Source organism: Henckelia pumila, chromosome 2, assembly GCF_033568475.1.
Source record: "Henckelia pumila isolate YLH828 chromosome 2, ASM3356847v2, whole genome shotgun sequence".
Classification (NCBI taxonomy): Eukaryota; Viridiplantae; Streptophyta; class Magnoliopsida; order Lamiales; family Gesneriaceae; genus Henckelia; species Henckelia pumila.
Genome location: NC_133121.1, coordinates 7,653,109 through 7,678,028, shown reverse-complemented (window position 1 = coordinate 7,678,028; position 24,920 = coordinate 7,653,109). Strand labels below are relative to the sequence as shown.

The 24,920-nt window shown below is 32.8% G+C and overlaps 3 protein-coding genes across 10 annotated transcripts; 1 reads left to right on the top strand and 2 right to left on the bottom strand.

Moving 5' to 3' along the window:
* Positions 1–1,369: 1,369 nt before the first annotated feature.
* LOC140880510 (uncharacterized) lies at positions 1,370–11,729 on the top strand. Of its 3 annotated transcripts, XM_073285020.1 has the most exons (13): positions 1,370–1,396; positions 7,149–7,253; positions 7,383–7,445; positions 7,559–7,624; positions 7,718–7,810; positions 8,170–8,256; positions 8,346–8,939; positions 9,054–9,527; positions 10,029–10,090; positions 10,166–10,268; positions 10,359–10,438; positions 10,583–10,882; positions 10,963–11,729. In XM_073285020.1, the coding sequence occupies exons 2-13, from the start codon at positions 7,188–7,190 to the stop codon at positions 11,000–11,002; spliced, it is 2,028 nt and encodes a 675-aa protein (XP_073141121.1). In that variant the 5' UTR covers positions 1,370–1,396; positions 7,149–7,187; the 3' UTR covers positions 11,003–11,729. The 3 variants fall into 3 exon arrangements, 2 of the variants coding, with proteins under 2 accessions (XP_073141121.1, XP_073141120.1); XM_073285019.1 differs by lacking the exon at positions 1,370–1,396 and having other exon boundaries at positions 7,107–7,253; positions 10,963–11,727; XR_012149671.1 differs by lacking the exons at positions 1,370–1,396; positions 10,963–11,729 and having other exon boundaries at positions 7,107–7,253; positions 10,355–10,438; positions 10,583–10,651.
* A 1,468-nt stretch (positions 11,730–13,197) lies between these two features.
* LOC140877159 (methyl jasmonate esterase 1-like) lies at positions 13,198–14,908 on the bottom strand. The gene is made up of 3 exons (XM_073280686.1): positions 14,450–14,908; positions 13,961–14,068; positions 13,198–13,467 (listed from the first exon to the last, which is right to left on the bottom strand). The coding sequence occupies exons 1-3, from the start codon at positions 14,819–14,821 to the stop codon at positions 13,198–13,200; spliced, it is 750 nt and encodes a 249-aa protein (XP_073136787.1). The 5' UTR covers positions 14,822–14,908.
* Positions 14,909–21,034: 6,126 nt separating this feature from the next.
* On the bottom strand, positions 21,035–24,687 carry LOC140880169 (LOB domain-containing protein 10). Of its 6 annotated transcripts, none has more exons than XM_073284356.1 (4): positions 24,532–24,687; positions 24,301–24,359; positions 22,468–23,613; positions 21,035–21,237 (listed from the first exon to the last, which is right to left on the bottom strand). In XM_073284356.1, the coding sequence occupies exons 1-3, from the start codon at positions 24,667–24,669 to the stop codon at positions 22,560–22,562; spliced, it is 1,251 nt and encodes a 416-aa protein (XP_073140457.1). In that variant the 5' UTR covers positions 24,670–24,687; the 3' UTR covers positions 21,035–21,237; positions 22,468–22,559. The 6 variants fall into 6 exon arrangements, with proteins under 6 accessions (XP_073140457.1, XP_073140459.1, XP_073140460.1 ...); XM_073284358.1 differs by having other exon boundaries at positions 24,291–24,359; positions 24,462–24,671; XM_073284359.1 differs by having other exon boundaries at positions 24,462–24,671.
* Between the last annotated feature and the right edge of the window lie 233 nt (positions 24,688–24,920).

Sequence of the window (24,920 nt, the reverse complement as noted above, 5' to 3'; positions counted from 1 at the left end):
CCCGTCTTGCCCTGTGGACTCGGCGAGTCCAATTCGGGTTAGACCCGCCAAATTAAATATAATTTAAATTATATTAAATAAAAATGTTAAATAAGTTAAAAAATTAACAAATCACTATTAAATTTATTTTTCAAATTTATATTAATAATATTTAAGATAAAAAAATATTTTTACAAGTTAAAATATATCTTTTTAATTTACATAATAATTAATAAACTAAGAAAAAATCATAATAATATATTTTCATATTAAAAAAATCATAATATATTAAATTATTTAAATCCAAAAATATTATAAACTCAAATTAGGAATAAAGTATTGATTACGTAATATAAATAATATAATTATATATTATTAATATATATACATATATAATTTATATTTATATTTAATATATATATTTTTTGGGGGGGCAGGTCCGGCAAAATCCGTGACCCGCCTCGGACCCGCATCTGGACCCGCTTGGCCGGGTGTAAACCCGCCCCGCTAGGCCGGGTTCAATGCGGGGTCAGGTTTAGACCCGACCCATTGACATCCCTACGTGCAAAGAAAGAAAAAAATTCTCAAAAAAATGTAAAAACATCTCCTCATATTTTTTCAACATGCAAGACTAAAAATTATATAAAAAAAGATAAAAAAATCTATTTTAAAAAAGAAAATTGTGTAGAATTTTTTTTAAAAAAGTCATATTTAGAATATTAATCAATACATTGAATTACGTACCTATTTTCCAATAGATTTGAAGTCTTGACAAATTTTCAAGAGAATATAAACTAAAGATTGAGAATTAAGAAAAAATTGATACAAGAAAATAAAATTAACTGACGAAATTAAGAGACGACCGGTGACTGAGAGAATACAATGAAATTAGATTTTATGATTTTATACAATAGTTAATTAATTAGGTTAAATATTTATTTTAAACCTATATAAATACTTTACAAAGGATGATTTTTTTGTTTAGAACTTCCCTAAATGTGCATGATTTAATTTGGGGATAACATATTGGATGAAATAAAGTTAATTTTTAATCCTATGATATATTATATAGTGTGTTTTTGTACATAAATTTCGATAGAACTGTAATTATTATAATATTATAATTAGATATAGACATTGTATTGTTTAATTGAATCACTCTATTGAATTTAAAACAAATTATATAATCGATATACATGATCATATTAATATATCATAAATAATTTGAAAAGTGTTTATTTATTTATGCGGTGCGACCGGTGCGAAATTCTACTAAAATTGCCACCAAACCATATTATGCGGTGCAATTTGTTTTTTTTTCCAACCGCGGTACTTTTGGTCATAAAATTGAACATAGCGGTGTGGTGCGGTTCAATTATGTCGGTTTGGGCGGGTTTTCATTATATTTGATCAGCCCTGTAATTAAGAAATGACATAACATCATATCTTCATGAGATCATTTTTTTTTGAAGATCTTTTTTTTTTTTTTTTTGAAGCAAGATCAAATATTCAAAACCCTATACATACTAACTTACCAAAGAAATTTACTAATTTCCTTAAGGAGACAGGGGGGAAAAAACCCTACGTACACAACTTTGATCGTCTACGATGTAATGGATGGTGACAACACTGATTAATAAAATTCTGAGCCATCGATTTTTTTATTTATTTTAATTGTATTATTTATTATTTGTATACTTTTTTATATATTATTTGTTTGCCGTATATATTATGTTGACGCCTAGTGTAAGGCCCGAAAATATTAAGTTCTTAATTACGGGATTTAAGATTTAAATTCCGAATAAGAGAGAAAATATGAATTTAGGAATTTATGAAAATTAGAGATTTCAATTTCGGGTCAGAAATATTTAATTTGAGGATTTTCGGATTTTAAGATTTTAATATCCGGAATTCTTAAATTAAAAGATTAAAAATATTTGAATTGATATTTATGGAATTTAAGATGTGAATTCCAAGATGATAAATATCAAGTATTTAATTTGAGGATAAAATCCGAGCAAGGAACCATTTGCAAATATTGAGTAGTTCAAGGACTAAAATGCGATAAGGTCCGAAATGATTTAATTTTAATCCGAGAATATTTAATTTGAGAATATTTAGAGTTTAGAATGAAATTCTAATATTCTTAAATTATTTAGGATTGAAATTGAATTAAATCGCTTGTCCGGGGACTGAATTGCAATTAAGCCAAACTTCAGGGACTAAACTGCAAATAGGCCAATATATATCTAAATTTCACTCTTTTCTTAGCAATTCACATGGGATTGAGCAGAAACAAGGCAGAGAAGTCTGAAAAACCAATCCAACGCCATTTTCATCATTTCAAGCTCCGATAAAAATCGATCTGCCCGGTAGAATTTTTGATTGAACATATATTTGCGATCACAGCTCCAAGTGCTACGTTTTGACGTAAGTTTTAAGAATTTCTACCATGTTTGAATTTTAAGTTGTTGTTATAATTCATATTTGATTGTATAAACATGTTCTAGCATATACGACGATAGCATATCTAAGACGGATCGATAAAAGATCGTCGTTTGAACATGATTACGATTTTTGTAAGACTTTTCAGAAATCTGAATTTTTAAGGCTTCCATTTTCGAGATATAGCTGCTGAATTGTTGATGTTATTATGTTAAGGTGGTGATGATATTGATGTTTAAGCTTTTGGACTGACCGAAATCATACCGTTACGCCGCCAGTTCAAGATTTTGAATTGTTATGCATTCTAAATGTCTAAAGCTCATCTTCAAGTTTATTGTGGATGAATTGAATATGAGATTATGTTTAGAATGAAGATATAATGATATTTGAATCGAAAGATTTATCGAACTCGAATAGTTGCGACGTCGGTTTGAATTCCGATTGTATTAGCAAGATTTGAATTGAATAAGCTTTAAAGAATCATCGATTCAGATTGGAATTGATGTTTAGATATGTTATAATCTATTTCAGATTTGAATTGAAGATTATCGAAGTCGAATCGACGAGTTCGAGTTCGAATGACTTGAAGTGTTTGAAGTTGAATCAAGAATACCTTCAAGTAGCACTGATTGAAATGAGCAGATTTTGATGACCGATTTGGCTAGCATTGAGATGATGAGCATTTGCAACAGATTCAAGAGGTTTGAATCGCGATGAAAGGTATGAATCGACATTATTCCTGCCAGGTAGAACAACTCGAGAACGTGGTGGTTTTCGAGTTATCCTGAAATCACATACTTAGTTGTTCCAGTGCTCTTATGTGATTTATATGAGTTTTGATGCTTTGATTGATTATGTGATTATATGTTCAAGATGTTTTACAGTCTTTAATGCATACAGCTTATGTTGCATTCATCTTGAACTCCAGCCTGTAAAGCATAAGGGCAGATTAGCCTAGATTGCGAAATGACGTTTGGAGAATTATAGTTGAGTGGCATGGATTGCAGCCTTCGCTTTCAGAGCCAGAAGACTCTCTATAATTGCACCAAAGTCAGAGGATTAAAATACTTGATGCCGCCTCGATTGGGAGTGTCGGCGGTTTGATAGTTATTTTATTTCTCGGGATCCCAAAGAACTAAGCTTTATTGATATCAGATTTGATAGTCTATTCCTTGGCACATGCATTGAATTTATGCATTAACCTAAAGTTTTCTATGGTTTAGATTATGCAGTTATAAATGATAGCATGTTGTGATACACTATTCTAGATATGAATGTGTGCTATTGCTTTAGATGAATCATTATGTGTTAAGAGTTTAGGCATCGATGATGATTCTATGATTTACATGTTATTACATGTTTTATGATTTTAGAGTTTTATAGCATATAGATTTCATATGCTTTCATGATGTATATGCATGTCTTTCATACTGAGATTTATTCTCACCGGAGTTATCCGGCTGTTGCTTTGTTTGTATGTGTGCATTGCATCAGGTTGGGGGGCATGAGCGAGTCAGATGTGACTTGGATAGCACGAGATTGAAAGATTAGAAGTGGAGATTCGGGTTTTAAGCAGCTGATATGTATTGTATACAAACATGTTAGAAGACAAGGAATCTTGTACATGTTTATGTGAATCCTAGTTTATATTTAAGAATGGATGTATTTGAATATTAGGATTTATTTGTCAATGCATGTATATTATTTGGTAGCTTATCAAAGAGTATATTTATGCATGTTCCATGGTTGACAATAAGAGTGTTTCCTGCAGATTTTCTGGAAATACAGCTCGCTCGATCGGTAGGATTTCACCGATCGAGCGAGGCTTTTTTGTTGCTCAACAGAAGGTTGAAATTTTGGGCTCGCTCGATCGGTAAGATTTCACCGATCGAGCGAGGCCAATATGGATGCAGACCCGAGAGTTTTTACTTTGTGCTCGCTCGATCGGTAAAGTTTACCCGATCGAGCGAGGGGTCTTCTTTAAAAAAAAAAATTTTGTTTGCTCTTGGTTTGAATATTCTTTTATTGTTCGATTAATTGTCTATTAATCGTTAATTGCCCTACGATGAGATTAGCAACCCGGATCCCCACACCTAGCCATTTGAAATTTTGAAGTTAATAAATAGGCATAGTTTTACTCCTCAAACAAAAAAATAGACATAGATTTAGTGAGAGAAGAGTCTACGAATATTGCGTTCGAGGCTAACTTCCTTTGGGTTGAATTTGGGGTCGAATCCGCGAAATTTCATAACCATAATGTAAATACACTCTTGAATCTTTATGAAAACTTAAAAATAAATAATAATAATATTATTATTAACAGAAAATAAATTTATATACACGTGCAATAAACACTGGTTTAAATCAAGCTACAAAAGTAAAAAAAAATCACATTTAACTAGTCTTAGACTTGCAAAAAATTTCAGAAAAAAAACATCTATATTAATTTGGTTTAGTAGCTTAAATCACAGAGAAGAGTTATTTTGGGGATATTTCTCATCCCATACTCCCTATTTGAGAAGAAAGCTAGAAATGCCGGCTGAGCACTTTTGCAATCATAACCACCATCTGCAATTTGGGGGTGATCACGATGCGGTTTAGGCGGTATTTTCATAAAATTCAAACCGAATTGCTATCCACGGTTCGGTTTCAAAGATAGTTTCAAATTGCGGTTTTTCATATAAATGTAGATATGCGTTTTGGGATGGTTTTGGACGGTTTAGCGGTTTTTTAATAAATAAGAAAGATCATCGAGTAGACAAGAATATATTATGAATACAATAACATCAAAAAAATATAATTTTATAAAAAAATATTTAATGATTAGAATATTTTTTGTTCACTGCGGAATGAAATCATAAAAAGTTGTTTTTCAAATAAAAAATACAAACGAAAATTCCAAATCTTTAAAAAATAAATGACATAAAACAATAGTCAAGTTTTTAATCATGGAATCTTATAATTCAAATTGAATGCTCCATTGAATATTACTTTTGAGTTTTAAGGTATTATACGTGCAAAGACAAAAAGAAATTCTCAAAAAAATGTAAAAAATCTCCACATATATTTTTCAACATGCAAGACTAAAAACAATATAAAAAAGGCAAAAAAAAAAGAGAAATTGCATGTATCACCCCTGTGAAATCTCGGGTTTGCTGATAACCCTCTATGAAAGTTTTTTGAGCTAATAACCCCCTGTGATTCAAGATCTGTAGCGCACACACCCTTTTCGGCTAAAAAAATGACGAAATTGCCCTTAAATGACTTTTATGAACTATTTTATCACATTTTATTGAAAATTTAAATTAAAACATCAATGCTTTAACTTATATTTTCAATTAATTTTATTTATAAAATCACTTTAATTAATTTAAATATTAAATTTTATTTAAAAATAATTAAAATTATTACTTAATTTAATGTAATAATAAAATTACTATTAAAATATATTTAGCGTATAACAAATATAAAGATAAAATATTTATATATAATTTTTAAAGTTATTAAACTAAAATTTGATTAATTTATTCATTTAAATATAGAATTATAAATCCTCTTAAATATATATATATAATTATAAAATAAAATCAATTTAACTATTTAATTAAACAAGGGTATTTTTTTTATTTTTTAGCTGGAAGGGGTGTGTATGCTACATATATTAAATTACAGGGGGTTATTAGCTCAAAAAACTTTCATAGGGGGTCATCAGCAAATCCAAAATTTCACAGGGGTGATACATGCAATTTTCCAAAAAAAAAAACTGTTTTAAAGAAAATTGTAGAGAATTTTTTTTAAAAAAGTCATATTTAGAATATTAATCAATACATTGAATTACGTACCTATTTTCCAATAGATTTGAAGTCTTGACAAATTTTACAAGAGTATTTAAATTAAAGATTGAGAATTAAGAAAAAAATTGAGACAAGGGAATAAAATTAACTGATGAAATTAAGAGACCACCGGTGACTGAGAGGATACAATGAAATTAGATTTTATGATTTTATACCGTAGTTAATTAATTAGGTTAAATATTTATTTTAAACCTATAGAAAGAATTTATAAAGGATGATTTTTTTGTCTAAAACTTCCCTAAATGTGCATGATTTAATTTGGGGATAACATATTGGATGAAATAAAGTTAAATTTTAATCCTATGATATATTATATAGTGTTTTTTTGTACATAAATTTCGATAGAATTTGAGTGATGAGATAAGTAATACATGGATAAGTAATATAATGTAATTAAAAATAAATAAGAAATAATAGTTAATATATTATTTGATTTGATGGATAAATTATAGTTTATTTGATTTGATTGATATAAAATTAATAATTAATAGATGGATAAATAATACGACGAGAATAACGCGAGATTGGATGAGATAAGTTATACATAGATTAATAATACACCAAACCAAACAATGCCTATAATTATTATAATATTATAATTAGATATAGACATTGTATCGTTTAATTGAATCACTCTGTTGAATTTAAAACAAATTATATAAACCATATACATGATCATATTAATATATCATAAATAATTTTAAAAATATTTATTTATTTATGCGATGCGGCCAATGCAATTTTTTTACTAAAATTACCACAAAACCATATTATGTGGTGCTGTTTGTTTGTTTATTTTTTCAATCGCCGTTTTGGTCGTTGTGGTGATGTTCAATTCAGTCACTTGGGACGGATTTTCATGATCAGCCTCACTGAGGGGCAATTCGGTGCCGGAACTATCACCGGAGAATGAGTCCTCAGCCTGAATGCATACTTCTCTGCCGCCTGCTCGACGGCGCTCTTCGCCCTTTCTCAGTAACGAGCCTCTTCACTTTTTTTTTGTCTAGTCTATTTGTTCCCCAAAAAAAAAAAAAAACTCTGTATTAAATCCGTATTTGTTTTTCGTTCTCGAAATTTTATTGTTATAATTTGGATAATCTGCAGAATATTGGAGCTGGATCTTTAACCCAAGAATTGGAAAAGGAACTTTTAATTGTTCTATCTCAGGTTCAGCTTATGGATACAGATTATGTTGAACTGTACTTGGGATTTTGATTCCATTTCTTGAATCATTTTTTTTTCTCGAACAAGGTGTCTTTATTTTAATTGCTTAATTTCAGGTGTTCACACAAGTTAAGAAGTGGACGCACCAATTCCGTTCCCAGTCAGGATTTGATATTGATGAGGTTTGCACTCTCTGTTTATCTTTATGCACAAAATGGAATTCAATACGTTTCGAAACTTTAATTTCCTTCCTGAAGAAGAAAAATTGTTCCCAGGAATTGGAGCTTTGTAATAGCGGGGAATCCATAGTTCCCACTACTTCATATTCGGACAATTGCCATTGTTTGGCCAAGATCATTGGGGACCTGGTAATTCTTGCTTCCCAGGCTTAATAATGAGCTACAATACGATAAATTTTTTTAATTAATCATGTATTAGTTACATTGTTGTTACAATGTTCTTTATTTTACTTTTTTGAATGTGTTCCAGATCAGTGTTGGCATATTATAATTTAGCAATCTTGCAATAACTAGCATACCAAATGTTCTCTCGAAAGATTGAAATAGAAATTTTCTGTCTGAAATTTGCTTGGATCATTAGGCAGCTAGCAGAGACAGACACTTTGTTGTGTACGCAGTCATTCTGATGACATGCTTCTAATTTTTCTCTGCTTGATTTTGTGTGTGTATAGTTAATACTTACTCTCTTCAATATCTATCTGTTCTAGGTGTTCTTGTTTGCCATCAACAATCCATATGCTCAACACTCAGTGGGGAACACTCTTCTAGCCATTTCCAAGTTTTTGATTGCGTCAGTATGTTTAATCTGTGGCACGATATGGTTTTTGTCAAGTGTGGCGTCTCTAGTTTTGTTCCCTATTCTAGTATTGTGTTTTCTTTGCAGGGGAGCAGTTGGGAAACCTTCATGCATATGTTGTGTCTTTTCTTGGAATTGACAATCAATAGCACTATTCCATCTTCACATAAAGCCAGTGCATTGGCAAAAAAAATTTCAAATTATGGCTCGTCTATACCAAATTGGTTATTGATGTCGGAACCTGAAAGTGCTCAATGGTATGTTGTGACGGCTATATTTCGGGTTTTACGTAACATACTCAAATATCTAAAACAAGATTGTGCTGGCAGAACCATGAAAACATACCTAGATTGTGTTGGCTCAATGTTATTAAATATTTCATGGGATTTTTTGAGTGAGATCGTTGTTGATTGTAATGCTGAAGCTGTGAGAGGCTCTTATAAAGATGTTTCACACTCGAAGCTTGTACATCCGAGAGAAATGGAAATGTTATGTGGCAATCTTCTTCAGTTTCTCTGCTCCTTTGTGGATCAAATAGACCGTCTGGAAGATGGAGTGAGGCCTTCTACATATATCTGCCAAATCAATGATGTTGTGCTTAAAATTGTAGACCTGTGCCATGTCCAGCTACAAAATCTTAATTGTGTCTCCATTTTTCAATACTCCAGACACAAGATACTGGTGAATAGTTGCCTAAATCCTGCGTTTTATCCTGTGAAGTGATACTGGAAACCTTCTTCATTTTAGTTATTTGCATGCATTGATAACTGATTCTGGTTGATTTTATAAAAACAGATGCTAATGGTCAAGCTTAGTTCCCAAAAGTATGTTAAGGATACCATATGGATTCGTCTTATCCACAAGTACTTTGAAGATCTACTGTTACAACCTTTATCTGAAGGAAAGCCTTATGAGAATTCTTCTGTGGAAGAGACTCCTTTCTGTAGTAGAATTGGCGAACCAGGAAAACTGGATATGATGTCTCACCATCTGCAAAGACTTGCAGTTTTTATTTTCCTTAAATTATCCCTGAATTTGGTTAGCTCAAAAGAAACTGGTGATAAACAATGCGCCTATGAAGATCTGAGGCTTTGTTTGAAGTCTGATGCGAGTTTGGATTCCGAGCTGTGTGCTAAATGTCAAGGTTTATCCGAGCTTCAGAAGTGGCTGCAAGTGCATGTTCCTGCTGATACTTTCATGAACAACAAATTTCTTTTTGAATTTTGCGTGAGATTTACACGGTCTTTTCTTCAGCTGTATATGCATGAGGTTTGTCTTAATCTGTTGGCGATTCTTTATGATGTGTCATTGCTCCAATACATGCTTCTTTCAGTTTCTATTCATAATCCCAACATCGTCTTTTATTTTCCTTAAAAAAAAAACCATTTCGTTGCATATCTACAATACAATGGTTAGTTTTGCTATTTGTTGTATCATGTTTTTCAATTCCAGTTGTCAAGAATGAAACTTGTTTTAGGATTTTATTGGCGTATTGCAGGTTTTGGACAGTAGTAGGACAATCACGTTTTTTGTTTGTGTCAGGAAGCCCGCTGCTTATTTGATAACAAACTATGTCATCTGGTGTCTTGTTTTTTGGTGTCCTGTGGTTTTTCCTACTATTTCCTCCTTTTTTGTGTGTCACTTGTGCTCTTTCAGTAAAATATAAATCATGATAGTCTCACCTTCTGGATGCTGTTCATTGTGAGCAGACATATCTCAAGCACGCCAAACACTTACTATTCTGACTCCTTTTGTTCCGTTGCATTGTAGGATGACATCCTGTTTGAAATGCTCTTGCAATTTTTCTGTCTGCCATTTTATCCAAAGCATCAGTAAGTGAGTCAAATGTCACTTTTGGGGTTGTCGTGGCTAAGAGTTTCTAATAAATATTCTGCAACTCCTTGCAGGTTTACCGAGAGAGAGGCCCTTTTTACAGTGAAGAACCATCAGTTCTTTTTGGCTTCACTCTTATTTAATCCTCTTCACCTATTTCATTTATTTCTTGGAGAGGTAAGTTTGATGGTAAAAAATAAACGAGAAGTGATGGAAACTAAATACTTATTCTTTTGTCTTTTTATCTGTTTTTACCTCTTAAGTTAGATACTCTATGACCACCAAGTACTTCTTGACTACCTCATCTCGGGGGACTCTGGATCCAGATGTGCTGAATACCTTTTGAGGTATGTAATATCTTTATTTTTTTCTCTATCTTCCCTTGTGTGCTAGAACGAGAATAATTTTTTCATGGCTTGTTCTCTAGTAAGCTTCATGCCTATATATCTCTTATATCAGTCTCTCTGTTTGTACTTTACATATGGTGTCAGATCGTTACGCCTCGTATGCAATTCCTGGGACTTATTTCTTGAGTTTCCGGGCGTGGAAGAAGGCTCAAGCAGATCAAATTCTAAAAGGCAGAAGGTTTTGGTGGACAATTTGGCACTTCAGGAAGCAGAATCTCCTACAGTCGTTAACGTTCGAATATCTTGTTCAATCAAGCAAGAGCCTAACAAACATAGACTACCGTTTTTGGCTGCTAGGGATTGTTTGATTGCATTGAGAATATCCATCGAAAGCTTGAACCAAAAGAATTTATTTCCGTATAATCCACAAGTACTACTCCGGCGGTAAGATGTTTTCATCTGTATTATCTATAGTTCTTGGTTTAATACTTCTACTCTGGTGTGATGTTTCAGTCTTATTTCAGTTTGTTGCAGTTTGAGAAGCTTTGTGCATCGAGCGACTAGTCTTAGAAGCTTTCAAGATTGGCATTCACTTTTGAGGTTCCCAACTCTATAGCTCGTCTCTTATAGATGCTTTCAAATTTTTGTTAAGATATTAGAACTTATCAAACACAAGAAACGGGGATTCATTGTACAATGCACCCACACATGGCACACAATTCAGCAGTACTTGTCAACAATTTCTTGGAGACAAACACAAAAATCTCGGGGTTTCGACAACATAGACATGTGGTTTGATCCATAGATCGTTTTCACCTCATCCGGTGGATTATTTTGAATCACCCATTCTTGGAACTCTCTGTTTTTGTCACTCTCGGCAATCACGAAAACTCGAGGAACCGAACCGTAATTTTCTTCAGAAAATTCTACATTGCCTTTGAAGAAACATACGGGCCTCACCAACAAGGTGGCAAGAGTCAAATCCTGTGAAAATAAACTAACCATCAGGAAGTAAGACAAATCACGGGGAGGAGATAGGTAAAGAGTCAGAAATGTTATCCTCAAGGGGAGAGAGTTGGTAAAAACGAGTGGCTTAAGTACTCGGGCCCAGTAAATTAAGGAAGTGGGAGGCTTATCTTCTCCATTTCCGTAACACCATTTGATATCCATTTCAGAGCCCGATTTCTTTCTCAACTGCGTAAATCATAAATATATTATTTAAAGTTTGTAAAAATATGCAATATTCGAAATTAACCTGGTCATCGATCTCTTTAGGAGTGAGTGTTGGTCCAGGCATAGAAGCAGTAACGATCGTCAATTTTCTTGGGGAATTTTTCCATGACGAGGGATAGACAAACCCCGCCCCCGCCCATGCTATGCCACACTACCGTCAGTTTTTTTGGGGAATATTTCCTAATTTAACACAAAATTATTGAACAAATTAATCATTTTATACGACCTTAGTTTTTCTTAGCTATTAGATGTTTTTTAATTTATCAAAATGATATTAACTTTGTGATGATGTCTTTTTTTTTACAAAATACCACACACTACCTGTAAAATTGATGTATTCGTTGTATTTTATTGACTATTTATTTATGAAAACATTATATTTTTTGTGTTTTACAATTTATTTTTTTGTTTTTTTTTTCTTAAAAAAACACGGATTTTACAAGTACACAATGCGTGCACGAGAGTACTAGTGTAAATAATAAGGTATATAATTAATCAAAACAAATTAATTATAAAATAAAATTAGGTATAGATTGAGAGAAGAATTTCAAATTCAAGAAATAACCAAAACACAGAGAGGTACCCAACTATATGTATCAGTGTCTCGTACTCTCATGTATAAAAATATTAATCACATCTAAAACTTGTTCAAATTACACAGCTATAAAGAATTAATAACATATTTCTATCTAACACTTATAATATCACTATTCGAATTTAATTAGATAAAGATGCAATCTTGTTTTATGGAATTTCATACAAATATTTGAATAGATATATATGATTGATATTTTTGGTTATTTTTGACAAATTCATGACTCCGGTATCCATATCATGTCAATATTTTTATGATGTCACGTCAGTACTCCAACGAAATAGAACTGAAAGTCGCTTTGATTATTAATGAGCACAAACCCAAAATAGAAGACAAAAAAAGTTATATTTAATTTCTTATTAAACCTTGCATATATATAAATTGAAAATACTTACAAGAATACCCTATCAAAAACATTAAAACTCAAACACTAAAAACCTTAACAAATCGCTTTTCGTTGAGCTTAACCTCATTTGATGTATAGGATGCAATGTATAATTTTTTTTTTTTAAAAAAAAGGATTGACTCTTAAGGGGACCACATCCCACATGAGTCAGAGACCTATTGGCTCATGCAAAAGTTAAATCAAGGGATGTGCATGAGCGACAGGGACCTGAGGGAGGGAGCCACATGACCAACCCCCAGAGCATACTCCATAATATTTCAGCATGAAATATATTTCACATGAGAACCGAGCCCGCAATGCTGGAAATTTCTTTCCACGTCACCTCAGGCCTTACCAACTCGCCTATGCGATGCAACGTATAATTATTAGTATATAAGCTCAACATATATAGGAACTCCAATTAATGCACGTTTGTCTAAGCAAAATTCCAAAGAATACACAACGCAAATATATATGAATCATGTGGCAAACAATATTCTAGCTAGTACACCCTACTCGATATATATATATATATTTTCACACATTTCAGCAATATTTGTCGACAATTTCTTGGAGACAAGTACAAAATTCTTGGGGTTTTGAAAACATGAACATGTGATCTGATCCACAAATCATTTTCACTTCGTCCGGCGGATTGTTTCGGATCGTCCATTCTTGGAATTCTTTCTTCGATAAATCATCTTTTTCGGCGATCACGTAAACCCGGCGAACCGAACCATAATTTTCTTCCGAAAACTCTACATCTTTTCTAAATAAACCCACCGGCCTCACCAGCAAGGTTGCAAGAGTCAAATCCTATGATAGGAGAAATTAACAAATACGAATTGTAAAATAGATTTGAAATCAAAATGTTATTCAAAATTTTAAATTCATTCAATTATTTGAATGTCGGATTTATTGTACCATAATCCAATAGGTAAAGGAATTAGGGAGTGTTTGCAATAGATTGTGATTTTGTAGAAGTGATTAATTTATAAATTATAAAAAAGTTAAAGAAAAATCAAAAGTTGGTAGTGCTTGGAAACAAATGTGAAAATCTAAAAATCAAAGTTGGGTAGTGTTTGATAAATAAGTGATTAGAGTGATTTTAACAATTACCTTCTTATTAGAATCACTTTTGGAGAATTATAATCACCACATGACTAACTTTTGAATTTCAATTAAGTTAAGCATAAGCTAACACATAATCTAGGTTTAACAAACACACAAAAATGATTTTTTTAGCCAAAAGCTAACAATAATTTTTTTTAGTGATTGCAAACACTCTCTTAGATTGCTAATTAATTACCTCAAGAGGAGAAAGTTGGTACAATCGAGTGGCTAAGAATTCGGGCCCGAAAAGGAAAGAAGTTGGAGCCAATTGAGAATCCATGACACAGCCCACTTGCTTTTCGTACTGCGGCACCAGATATTATAATTCAAATTCAAATATAAGATCATATTATTTATCTTTTTGATATTCAATTTGCAATTTGTAACGTTGTTATAGTGAAACATAATTTATGTAATGTTTGGGAGAGCCTTTTATGAAGCATTTGTACGGAAAAATTGAGAATTGCTTTTAAGAAACTCTTCCAAACACTACCTTAATCCATTGTGATAATTTTGTTTTAGATATGCCTATGTTTTGACGACCTAGATAAAAGCTTGTGCGAATATTTATAGTTACACAATGATTTGTTTCCTCGAAACTTTTGTAAAAGCAAAATTGAAAAGTAATTCTAATCAATTTATATATAATGGATAAAAATTATAAAATATGCATATTCCAAATAACCTGGTCATGACACTCCTGCAATCTGAGGTTGGGTCCTGGCATGGGGGCAGTCACGAACACGGCGGCGCTAATTTTCTTGGGAAAGTTTTCCATGGCGAGGGATATGCAAACCCCACCCATGCTGTGCCCGACTAGGATCACCGACTCCTCCGGCCGCAGCGCCTCCAAGAAATCCATCAGCGGCCGCGAGTAGTCGGAATAATTATCCAACTCCGACAGAGGCTGGGTATTGACCCCGGCAGCCGCCATGTCCAGGGCGGTCACCCGGTGGCGTTGGGATCGCAGCTGCGTGGCCACTTTGTACCAGCACCAGGCACCATGCCCTGCACCATGAATCAGCACTATGTGCCTCTGTTTCTTATCATCTCCCATTTTTGTTTCTTTCTGGTTCACGAATCAGCACACACACATATATATATATATATGTAACCAAGGGATTCAGATCTTCAAGGTATTAAAAAAATCTGGATAAATCTTTAATGTATGTAAGCAACCTAGGACGACGTACCTATGCGCCCATACATTTTTTTTAAAAATATTTTTTATTTATGATCCAGACGTTAACCTTAAATTCTTGTAAGATGGATCTTCTATTGATTCACTCGTGATAATGTATAATTTTTTATATTAAAATTATAATTTTTTATTGTAAATATGAGTGAGTACCTGAGTTTGACTCTCACAAGACCAACTCTTAAAATAATATTCAATTTGTGAGATGGATTTATTAATCGATCCAAACTATGAAAAAACATTATTTTTTACTTAATATATTGAATTGAGTCGATCTGCTTCATGAGTTTATTTAAAAATACCAAATTTGGTCTATATAATATATCATGATCCTGTTTCAATTAGATGGCAATGTATATTTTCATTACTTGAATCTAAATTTTTGCTTCCATCGTATATATAATTTCCCTCCCGACTGAAAAATGTGATTTTAAATAGAAAATAAATACAAAACATTAATCAATATAGAAGATTGAATAATCTCGGAAGCTGCTGTCGTCCATGGAGTGATCGGATCATGTAAATCATTCTTTCTTATGTATGTTTGCAAATTCAAAATCCCTCGTTCACCACACAACATATTCATCAGGAAAAGACAAGGATGTTAAAATGAGATAAATTAGAATCTAAATAATTTGATATTGAGAAAAAGTAGATATTTAATATTGTGTTAGGTTGTATTTGTTAGACAAAACAAATTATAATAACTAGCCATTGATGTACACGTTTTACGTGTATGTAAATAATTTAATTTTTTTTATTAAAATTACAATGAATATGAAATTTTAATTATTTGCAAATAATATGTTGAAAATTAAATAAAATTACTATGAAATGAAAGTTAACAACATGAGATAGTTGATGGTTTCGTATAGTAAGCAATGTTTTAAAAAGCATAGTGTTGACCCGTATCATTTTTGTCCATGAAACCATAATAATTGATCATTAGATGTCAAAATATAGTTTCAACATCCATATAGTCATTTTTCACATTAACAAAACCCAATCTTAATTGTTTGAGCATTTAATTTTGGTCAAAATATGTCAATTATGGTCCTTTAGTTTTTGTCCAAATAGCTCACGCTATTCAGCAAATAGCGCGCTTTTCCTGACAATAGCTTGCGCTATTCGTGCAAAACACTAAAGTAGTAATGCTATATAGTGCCACACCATAAAAATACGCTATAACGCGCTATTTAAAACACTGATAGTAAGTGATGAATACAATTGCGTTTTTCTATCATTTTTTTAATAACTCATATGAAGTATACTAGTATAGTGTATATTTGAGGGTTATATTTGTATTTTTATATTGGTGTAATGTAATAATCAGATATATCAAAATAGTTTTTAAAGGATCTGGACCTTTATCTAATAATATAAATAATAACAATAAAGATATATAATACGTTTATGTTTCAATCTGGTTCTTTCGATATTTTGTCCACCAATTTCTGGGCCTGGGCCACTCAAAATGGGTAGGTTTGGGCCGAAGTGCGTGAGACCATTTCATTTCTGGTTTCGGTTCTAAAACGCACTAAGCATATTGAAGAATCAAGTTAAATAATTTAATTTCGAATATAATTTAAACTACATCAAAGCAAATAATGAATTAATTAAATTAAATAATGCATAAACACAATAAATCCAACACTAAATGCCAAAAAAAGAGAAATTATGTTAATGGCAAATAAATGAGGCCAAGGTTTAATCCAGAAAAATTTGCCCAACACAAAGATGTAGCGATCCCGCTCATGTTATCGCATCTCTTTCTTTTTTTGTCCGGGAGAGCTACATTTTTAGTCAAGTAATTTATATTTTTTTCACTTTTAATTTTATTAACAGTGAATTTGTATTTTTAGTCCTGTAATTTGCATGTTTTTTTAATTTTTGATCATTTTATGGTGAATTTTCATTTTTAATCATGTAACATGTATATTTTTTGCATTTTGGTCCTTTAACTTATATTTATTTTCATTTTTGAGATGTTTTTAATCAATCATAAAAGGACCGAAATTAAAAGAAACTACAAGTTAAATGATAAAAAAATGAAAACAATGCACAAGTTAGAGAACTAGAAATGAAAATTCACCGTAACATGACCAAAAATGTAATAAAAAAATATGCAAGTTACAGGACTGAAATTATTAATAAATTGATTGATAATTGGTTGATAAAGAGACCGCTTGGTATCAAAAGCCAAAGAAAAAAAAACTTTTTTTTTTAATAAAAAGTGATTTTTTGGTTTATAATGTGTTTGGTTGAACATTTTAGTGCTTAAAAAAACACTTTTAAAGCTAAATTTTGAGCTTTTTCAAAAGCTCAAAATTAGAGCTTAAAAAAGCGTTTTTTTTTTAAAAAAAAATCAATACCAATACCAAACGGGCCCAAAAAAAAATTATATTTGTATTTAATAGTTAATATTATGTTTGGTCTGTAGTATATTAGTGAGATTAATTAAAGTATATTTTATGTCATGACTTTAATATCTTACTTCCCTCAATTCTCTCATCCACCACTTCAATAAACAACCATATTTCCATTTCATCTTCTTCGAAGCCAAATGAAAAAGAAAAGATAATTGTAGCAACTTTCATTTTTCCCGTCTTGCGAATCAGGTTCGGGATTCCAGTGGTGGACTCCGAAGGGCTCTGGGGAGTGAAGGCAGTTGGATGATGGTAGTTTTGGCCTTTGGGTGCCGCTGGGGTTGTTAGCTAACAGCATGATTTCACCGACCATTTCCGCCGGGAAATCATCAAACACAAGCACTTGTCCTTCGTAGAATATCATCATCTGGGAAGATTGATATGAATTTAAATGGAGATACCGAACCAAAACTTCAAGAATCAATCCCACGTGTGAGTAACCGTCTACGTGGTCCACCCAAACACCTAGGAGACTTTGTTTGTTAGAGCTAGCAGTGGAAGTGGAGAATATATCAGAGCACAAGTGACAGACACATGGAGGCAGAAAGAGACTTTTGTTATTTCAATTGTTGTTTTATTTTTCTATCGTTATTTTTCATTCTTCCTTGTTTTTCAAGCTTTGGTTGGGTTGTTGTTGAACTTTCATGCGAGTATGTTTGGATTAATCAATGAAATTCCATTAAACTTCCTCTAAATTCTATATTTTCTTGTGCATTTATCTGTGCACGTATCAAAGATCTCCGAAACTGCCATTCTCCTTGAGGTACTGGCTCAACTGACTGCAAGTCTTGGAGAAATTGGACCTCTCGCTGGTCAGCTTACGGGAATCCACGATCTTCGATGAACCCACTCCTTCGCATCCGGTAATTTATTTCGAGATGGGGCAAGTACTCCTCGGCGCCGGTAGAACAAGAAGGAAGAAGGAAGAGTTAGGTTTATGCACGAACATTGTGTTTGGTGGACTGAATTTGAGCGGGATTTGGATTTGTAAATACTGTTTTAATGTTTGGCAAAATGAAATTTTAAAACGGGATTGATATTTGATGGGATTTGATGAGATTTCATTTAACTAAGTAAAATCCATACAAAATTGGTCGGATTTCATGAGACTTGAGTTTATAAAAACAATGAAATTATTTCTAATAAAAAAATTTATAAACTTAAGTTATAAATTTGAGTTTTCCTAATTTTTTTTTTTTTTTTTACAAAACATCACTTTCTTAAAATTTATGCTAGTAAATTCTAATATGTATTTTAACTTTTTTTCGAACACCAAAATGAAATTTAAATTCTATGAATTTAAAACCCAAATCCAATTCCAAATCAAAATCCAATTCCAAATTCTATTTTTTAGGCATCCAAACATACTGGAAGTGAACTGTGGTTTTATTATTTATTAGGAAAAACTGCAATTTTGGTCCAATATGTTTGTCACTTTGCGATTTCGGTCCTTTATGTTTTCACATTTCAGTTTTAGTCCTGCATGTTCTGAATTTTGGCAATTTCAGTCATTTTTCTTCGAAAATACTTACGTGACACTGTACACGTCAGCTCCACATCAGCACTGCATTGGTGTGACATCAGCGCCACTTCGAAAAAAGGACTAAAATTGCCAAAAAAAAAAAATAAAGATAGCGGACTAAAACTGAAATCTGAAAATATTGAGGACCGAAATCACAAACTGATAAACATACATGACCAAAAAAGTAATTTTCCCTTATTTATTATTATATTGAAGGGGTATAATGGTAAATGATAGTGTGTAATTGCATCATGTTTCCGGTTGGACAAAATTTGAGAACGAAACAAAATCTAAATTAATTGTATGCATAATAGCAAGACAATGTGGGTACAGATTTCATAGTAAAGGGATGGAAAATAGCAAATCTGATTATGTCAATTGATCTAATCATGATGTTGTATTTTAATTAGTTACATTTCCATCTTAATATGATATAAATTTGCTTCTTTTGCAATATTTGTCTTTTTTTCATCGGAAATTAACGTGACATCAGATATTTTTGGTGTAAAGGTGAACATTGCTAACATGATGTTGGATCAGCCATGGCAACATTCTGGGAAAAAAAAAAGATTGAAATTGTGAAAAAAAATTTGTACTAAAACTAAGATTTAACTATTTAGAAGACCAATACACAAACATATACACATAACACATACACACACTATACTGGATTTGTCGATACTACTCCATTCGGACACTACTTGAATAGAGATCCAGCGGCTCGATTTTTTGCAAGCGAGATGTTCGTGTGAACATCTCGCGTTCAAAAAAGAACCGTTTGATGCTAGCATTGACTGAACTCAATATAATATACTATGCAATAAAGATTCTACTCGTTTTTGTTATGACCCTTTTTCTAAATATCTCCTCCATCTCGTTAAACTAATTAAAATTAAAATAACCACTCTGCCAAATATAAACATTATTTTTTTAATGAAAATCATATATTTTACATACAAAGTACAAATACACCTAATAAAGTGCATCATTATTATTATTATTATTATTATTATTATTATTATTATTATTATTTTTAAAAAAAAACGACACTTTATCATCTAAGAAAAAGTTTCGGAAAAAAAAAACACATACACACAACTGTACGCAACATGCATTTATAGGTAGTGTATATGTCAAGACAGAGGAAGGACATGGGGAACGAGAAACTATTGGAGCATTTAAATTGAGAAGAAGGAATCATTCATTAATGCTGTTACGTACTCAGTCTCGTCTATAATTCTTTTTGTCCCTGCTAACACAGAAAACTTCTACAATTCAAAATTTTCTTTTTTTGTTTTGACGATCAAAGTAATTTCAAGTCATTCCATGGTACCAACAAGTTGTAAAGTTGAAAATTCCGGCCATCATCTATATTTTCTACACAAGATTATGTTTTCAAAGTAAACTATGTTTTGTACAAATCCTAAAAATAATCTCAAAAGATTAATTTATATCTAAATCTGACTTTTAAAAGTACGGCGGAATAAGTAATAGTGATATCTACGTTTTACCAACTAGACTAGAGAGTTGGATTAATCGCAAGCTTCCAAAAAGAGACGTTTGAAACATTTTGTTTTTTATACACGGGAATTTCTTTATATAATAAAAAAAGTTAAGTTGAAATCTGCACACACACACACACACAATGTAAAATTTATTATTCTTTTCCGCTGTAATGTAATTAGGGCCACGTGCATGTGACACTTCCTTAGAGTTCAATTCTCAATGGAGGTGATACTATTTCAATTCTCAATGGATCTGCTCTATATTTTTAAATAAGAGCATTAATTGACATTTTATTTTCTAATCGTAATAAATCCATCTTGTATGGAGTGTATTTCACATCACAGCTTTTACGTTGGTCCCACATAAATTTTTAGAATTACTTGAAGACTCATTAAAATAATTTGCCTACGCAAAAAAAAAAAAAAACGCTAAAAAATTAGTTATATGGATGATAAATTAATTTGGAAAAACTCTTTTTATATTATCTAATTTGCTGAATTTAAGGGGAAAAAAAGTTTTGTTGTAATTAACCCGAAGGGCAAAGACGATTTAATTATTTAACTACCTCAAAAGAGAATTAATCAACATCAACACGAAGAAATGTAAATGGAAATGGAAATGAAATACTAGTACTATATATGATTTGAAATGTACTCTTCTTCAAGAAATGGTGTCCTCAGAAACCCCAAAAAGTTCGAGGAAAGAAAACTGATTACTTACGTAGTTACGTTCAAATGTGAACAAACTCTCACAATTCTCTCTTGACTCATCTCACTCTACTCCTTTCTACTTTTCAACACTTGTTCCCTGCCTAAAATTTGCTGCAAGAAAAAAGTCAAACCAGACATAAATAAATCGTCAAGATACAAATTTTAACCCAAAAAAAAAAAACTTATTGGTGAATTTTTAGTTCTTTTTTATATTAAATTCGATGGTCAACTAATTTCCTATCAGAAATAATATTAAGTAAGAGGGGGAATTCTTTTTTTGGGTCGAATTCAATCAAAAGAAAACTATTGCTATTGTTACTTTGACTTTCCAGCCGTGACACTGACATCGTGAGAACGTTAAATATAGCACGTCAATTTCCTAGTGGGCGATTGATCTTTTCTTAATCAATTATTATTATTATTTGGAACAATAATTAATTATGAACCAATCAAAAGGAAATATACTCTGAGCATGACACTATGATTTGACAAATAGCTTCAAATGCAGTTAGTTATATGTAAGAACTACTACTCGAGGTCTTTCAACAATAGTGTTATAGCGACATTTTTCTAACATTTTGAGGGAAAATGTAAATAGATTTGGATGATTGGTATTGATGTTATATTTTTAAGGAATTCCAATTCCGGCTAATTATTTCATATTAAAACCACATCTCTCCTCCAAATTTTTGTTGGATTCTAAAATTTTTATATATATCCTACCCATTTTAAGACAGACATTTAGAAAGAATTAATGAAGTAGTCAGTAGGAAAAAATAATAAGAATCTAAGCACATAAATTTGTCATAATTAAAAAAAAAAAATAGAGTATAACATGACAGATTGAAAAGAAACCCTACGAGCAGCTGGGAAAATATACAAATTTGTCTTTATGGTACTACCAATTGTGTCGAGTGAAGATGCTAGCTAAATCTGGCTCCCACACTGTACCCCACATAAAATGCAAAAACCGATGAGGCAGCATATGAAAAGGGCACTTAGGGTTTATGGTAGGAATCATGATTACTGAATGGTGACATGTCTGGGCAGTGAAAAGACAATAATTCTCATAACCAAACCCCCCCTACTGCTATTCGACAGATAGTAAATTTCTGCTACGCTTTTCCTCTTACTCAGCTACAAGACCACCCTATTCATGCAAAAGAAACACAATTCCAAATCTCCCACCATTAATGCGTGCGACTAATCATACATCACCTCTGATGCATTAATGGGATTAAAGAGGAAGAGAGAGAATTATTTAAATGCACGAACGAAACCAAGAACCATGTATCATTAAATCAGTAAAGAAAAGGGCACAGAAGAGAGAAGGGAGTTTACCTGTATGCTGGATTATTTGAAAGAATAAAGCTCAGAGGGCATGTTGGGATTTTGATTTTGATTTTGAATTTTTTTTTGGACATGATGTTTGATTAACACGAAGAACCAATGCTTCTGCCCTCATCGCTTTTCTCTTTCTGCGGCTGTGGCTGGGAGTGCGAGGCTTGCGGTTGAGCTAATTGCTGGTGTTTCTGCTGCAGCTGTTGCTGATGGTGAGCTGTTGCTGCGCTCTGTTGCTGAAGCAGGAGCTCGTTTGACTGGAGCTGAAGCTGGTGAGGCTGATGAGATTGTTGATGGGTTTGAGAATGCTGAAGATCTTGAGCTTGTTGCTGCATACGATGGTGATATTGGTGGTTTTCATAAGATCCCAAAGCCAAGGAAGGCTGCATAGCTGCGTCTGCTGCCGGTTCAGGCATTTGATTGAATCCGGTGGCAGCAACCTGAACTCCGGTGTCGTCAAACCCATTGTTGAACATCACTAAATCATTTTGCTGCTGTTGCTGCTGTTGTTCAAAATTTCTCAGCATTTCTTGCTCCCTGGCAACGGCCGCCGCCGCTAACTGCTGCGCTTCAAGCATTTGCTGTTGTTGCTGTTGATGGTGGTGGTGCTGCTGTTGCTGGGGCTCCCTAATGATCAAATTCCCCCCATGTGGGACCGCTGTAGGCACTCCCATCATCGGGGGCATATTGTACGGCATCACCTGATAAGCTGTCCCGTAGTTTGGTTGCTGCTGCTGCTGCATTAAACCCGGGTGATTGAACATAGGCAACATTGCTGAAGGTCCAATATACGTAGACAATTCCTTTTTTGCAAGCTCCAAATCACATTGCACTTGCTTCAGCCTGTGCTGTAGAATCGATATAAGGCCAACACAGCCGTAAACCGGGTCTCGAAGGCGGTAATCCGCCTCGTACGCTAATGAATTCACCGCATCCTCACGCTGGCTTGGGTTGAGTTCGTTCAGAAGCTTCGCCACATTACTGGCGCCGAATACCTTATGAACATTGGTGAATTTCTGAGGGTTGTCCGGTGGAAAATACGGCGCGAACACACATTCCTGCGTGCATTTCCGCCGGAGACACTTGCACGCGGCACATGGAGAGTTCGAGGAAGACATCTCTTTAAGCCTACAACGATTTTTTATCCTGTACGAAACATGAAAACCACTTGCAATCAATTAACATATCCCAAGAATCTCTGCATACAATTTTAAAAAAATATATGATACCTAAGAAAAAAAAATTTAGCGCGTTTTCAAATATTATTGTATTGTTTGGTATTCAGCGAAGTCTCGTTCTTCTTTCCCCACCGATTAAAGAGAAGTGAAGCAATTAAAGATTGAGCATATCGAAGCCGACATGGAAAGTCAATTAATCCATACTTAAAACTAGAACCATTGATTTAATGCATAATCAAAGTCAGAAGGAGAGAAAAATTAAACAAAACTCATGAAACAAAAATATAAAATATAAGAGAAGAGAGAATTGTAGTAACTGCATGAACTGTAACCAGAGAAAACGATAAGGAGGTTTCTTCTCTTGTCCTCCATAACTGCATCAACTTTTTGAATACTAGAAAAAAGATGAGGATTTAAAAAAATGAAAATTTTCCAGATCCAAGAGGATCAAAAAAATCCAATTTTTTTTAAAAACCGATACAGTTTTATTTTCTACGCTAAATTCACACGTCGAGATCTTTCCTTATCTGTAACCAAATCTCATCTAAATCTTAAACCAAACTCACCCAAAAAATACCGTAAAAACAAGATGATAAATACAAAAAAAAAAATACTAGAAAAAATATACAAAATCAAGAGTCTCACCATTTCCTACCTTCTGAACAAAAACCTACTTAAAATCACTCTCTCCGTAGCGCTCAGAAACCATAGAACCTGCAAAATCAAACGACACAAAATATATGAACACATGATATGCAGTGCACAAGGCTTAAATAAATAAATGCCAATCTGATTCGTTTTTTGTCGTAATAAAACCTCATAAAACGGAGGAAAATATAGAGAAGCCAACGGAGAGCCCGGAGGCCGAGGGTTCGAGCAAGAGAACCTTTGATCCGATCTTCAACCTTTGCGATCCCAAAATATAAGGAATTTCAGAATCAAAGCGACGAAATATAACAAATAATCTTCGAGAGAGATGAGAAAATTCCGATTTTGGATCAATTTGAAGAGAGGGAGAGATCATACATCAAAGGCCCGATAATGCCATTATATATGTGTGTGTGAGAGTGCGTGTAAATGTGTGTGAAATTTCATGTATTTATTATTCAGAAGTTGATCTTGTATTATGCAAGAGCGTGTGGGTTAATCTGGTTCGTCCACGTGTTCTCGAAGGAGAATATCTTGACCGTTGGATCTTTCTCTCGTTTTCCTTCTGAGGAAATGCTCTGAGTTACCCCATTGTCTCTGTACCAATTCGTACCCGTTTTGCAAAAC

What these genes read in the sequence shown, in the direction of transcription:
- LOC140880169 (XM_073284356.1), bottom strand. Translation starts at nt 24,669, where the DNA reads ATGATCTCTCCCTCTCTTCAAATTGATCCAAAATCGGAATTTTCTCAT. An exon ending in GGTTGAAGATCGGATCAAAG is followed by an intron (nt 24,360 to 24,531) that starts GTTCTCTTGCTC and finishes TTGATTTTGCAG; the next exon opens with GTTCTATGGTTTCTGAGCGC. An exon ending in AGTAGGTTTTTGTTCAGAAG is followed by an intron (nt 23,614 to 24,300) that starts GTAGGAAATGGT and finishes TGTTTCGTACAG; the next exon opens with GATAAAAAATCGTTGTAGGC.
- LOC140877159 (XM_073280686.1), bottom strand. Translation starts at nt 14,821, where the DNA reads ATGGGAGATGATAAGAAACAGAGGCACATAGTGCTGATTCATGGTGCA. An exon ending in TGCAGGAGTGTCATGACCAG is followed by an intron (nt 14,069 to 14,449) that starts GTTATTTGGAAT and finishes CTGGTGCCGCAG; the next exon opens with TACGAAAAGCAAGTGGGCTG. An exon ending in ACCAACTTTCTCCTCTTGAG is followed by an intron (nt 13,468 to 13,960) that starts GTAATTAATTAG and finishes CTCCTATCATAG; the next exon opens with GATTTGACTCTTGCAACCTT.
- LOC140880510 (XM_073285020.1), top strand. Translation starts at nt 7,188, where the DNA reads ATGAGTCCTCAGCCTGAATGCATACTTCTCTGCCGCCTGCTCGACGGC. An exon ending in GCGCTCTTCGCCCTTTCTCA is followed by an intron (nt 7,254 to 7,382) that starts GTAACGAGCCTC and finishes GATAATCTGCAG; the next exon opens with AATATTGGAGCTGGATCTTT. An exon ending in CCATTTTATCCAAAGCATCA is followed by an intron (nt 10,091 to 10,165) that starts GTAAGTGAGTCA and finishes AACTCCTTGCAG; the next exon opens with GTTTACCGAGAGAGAGGCCC.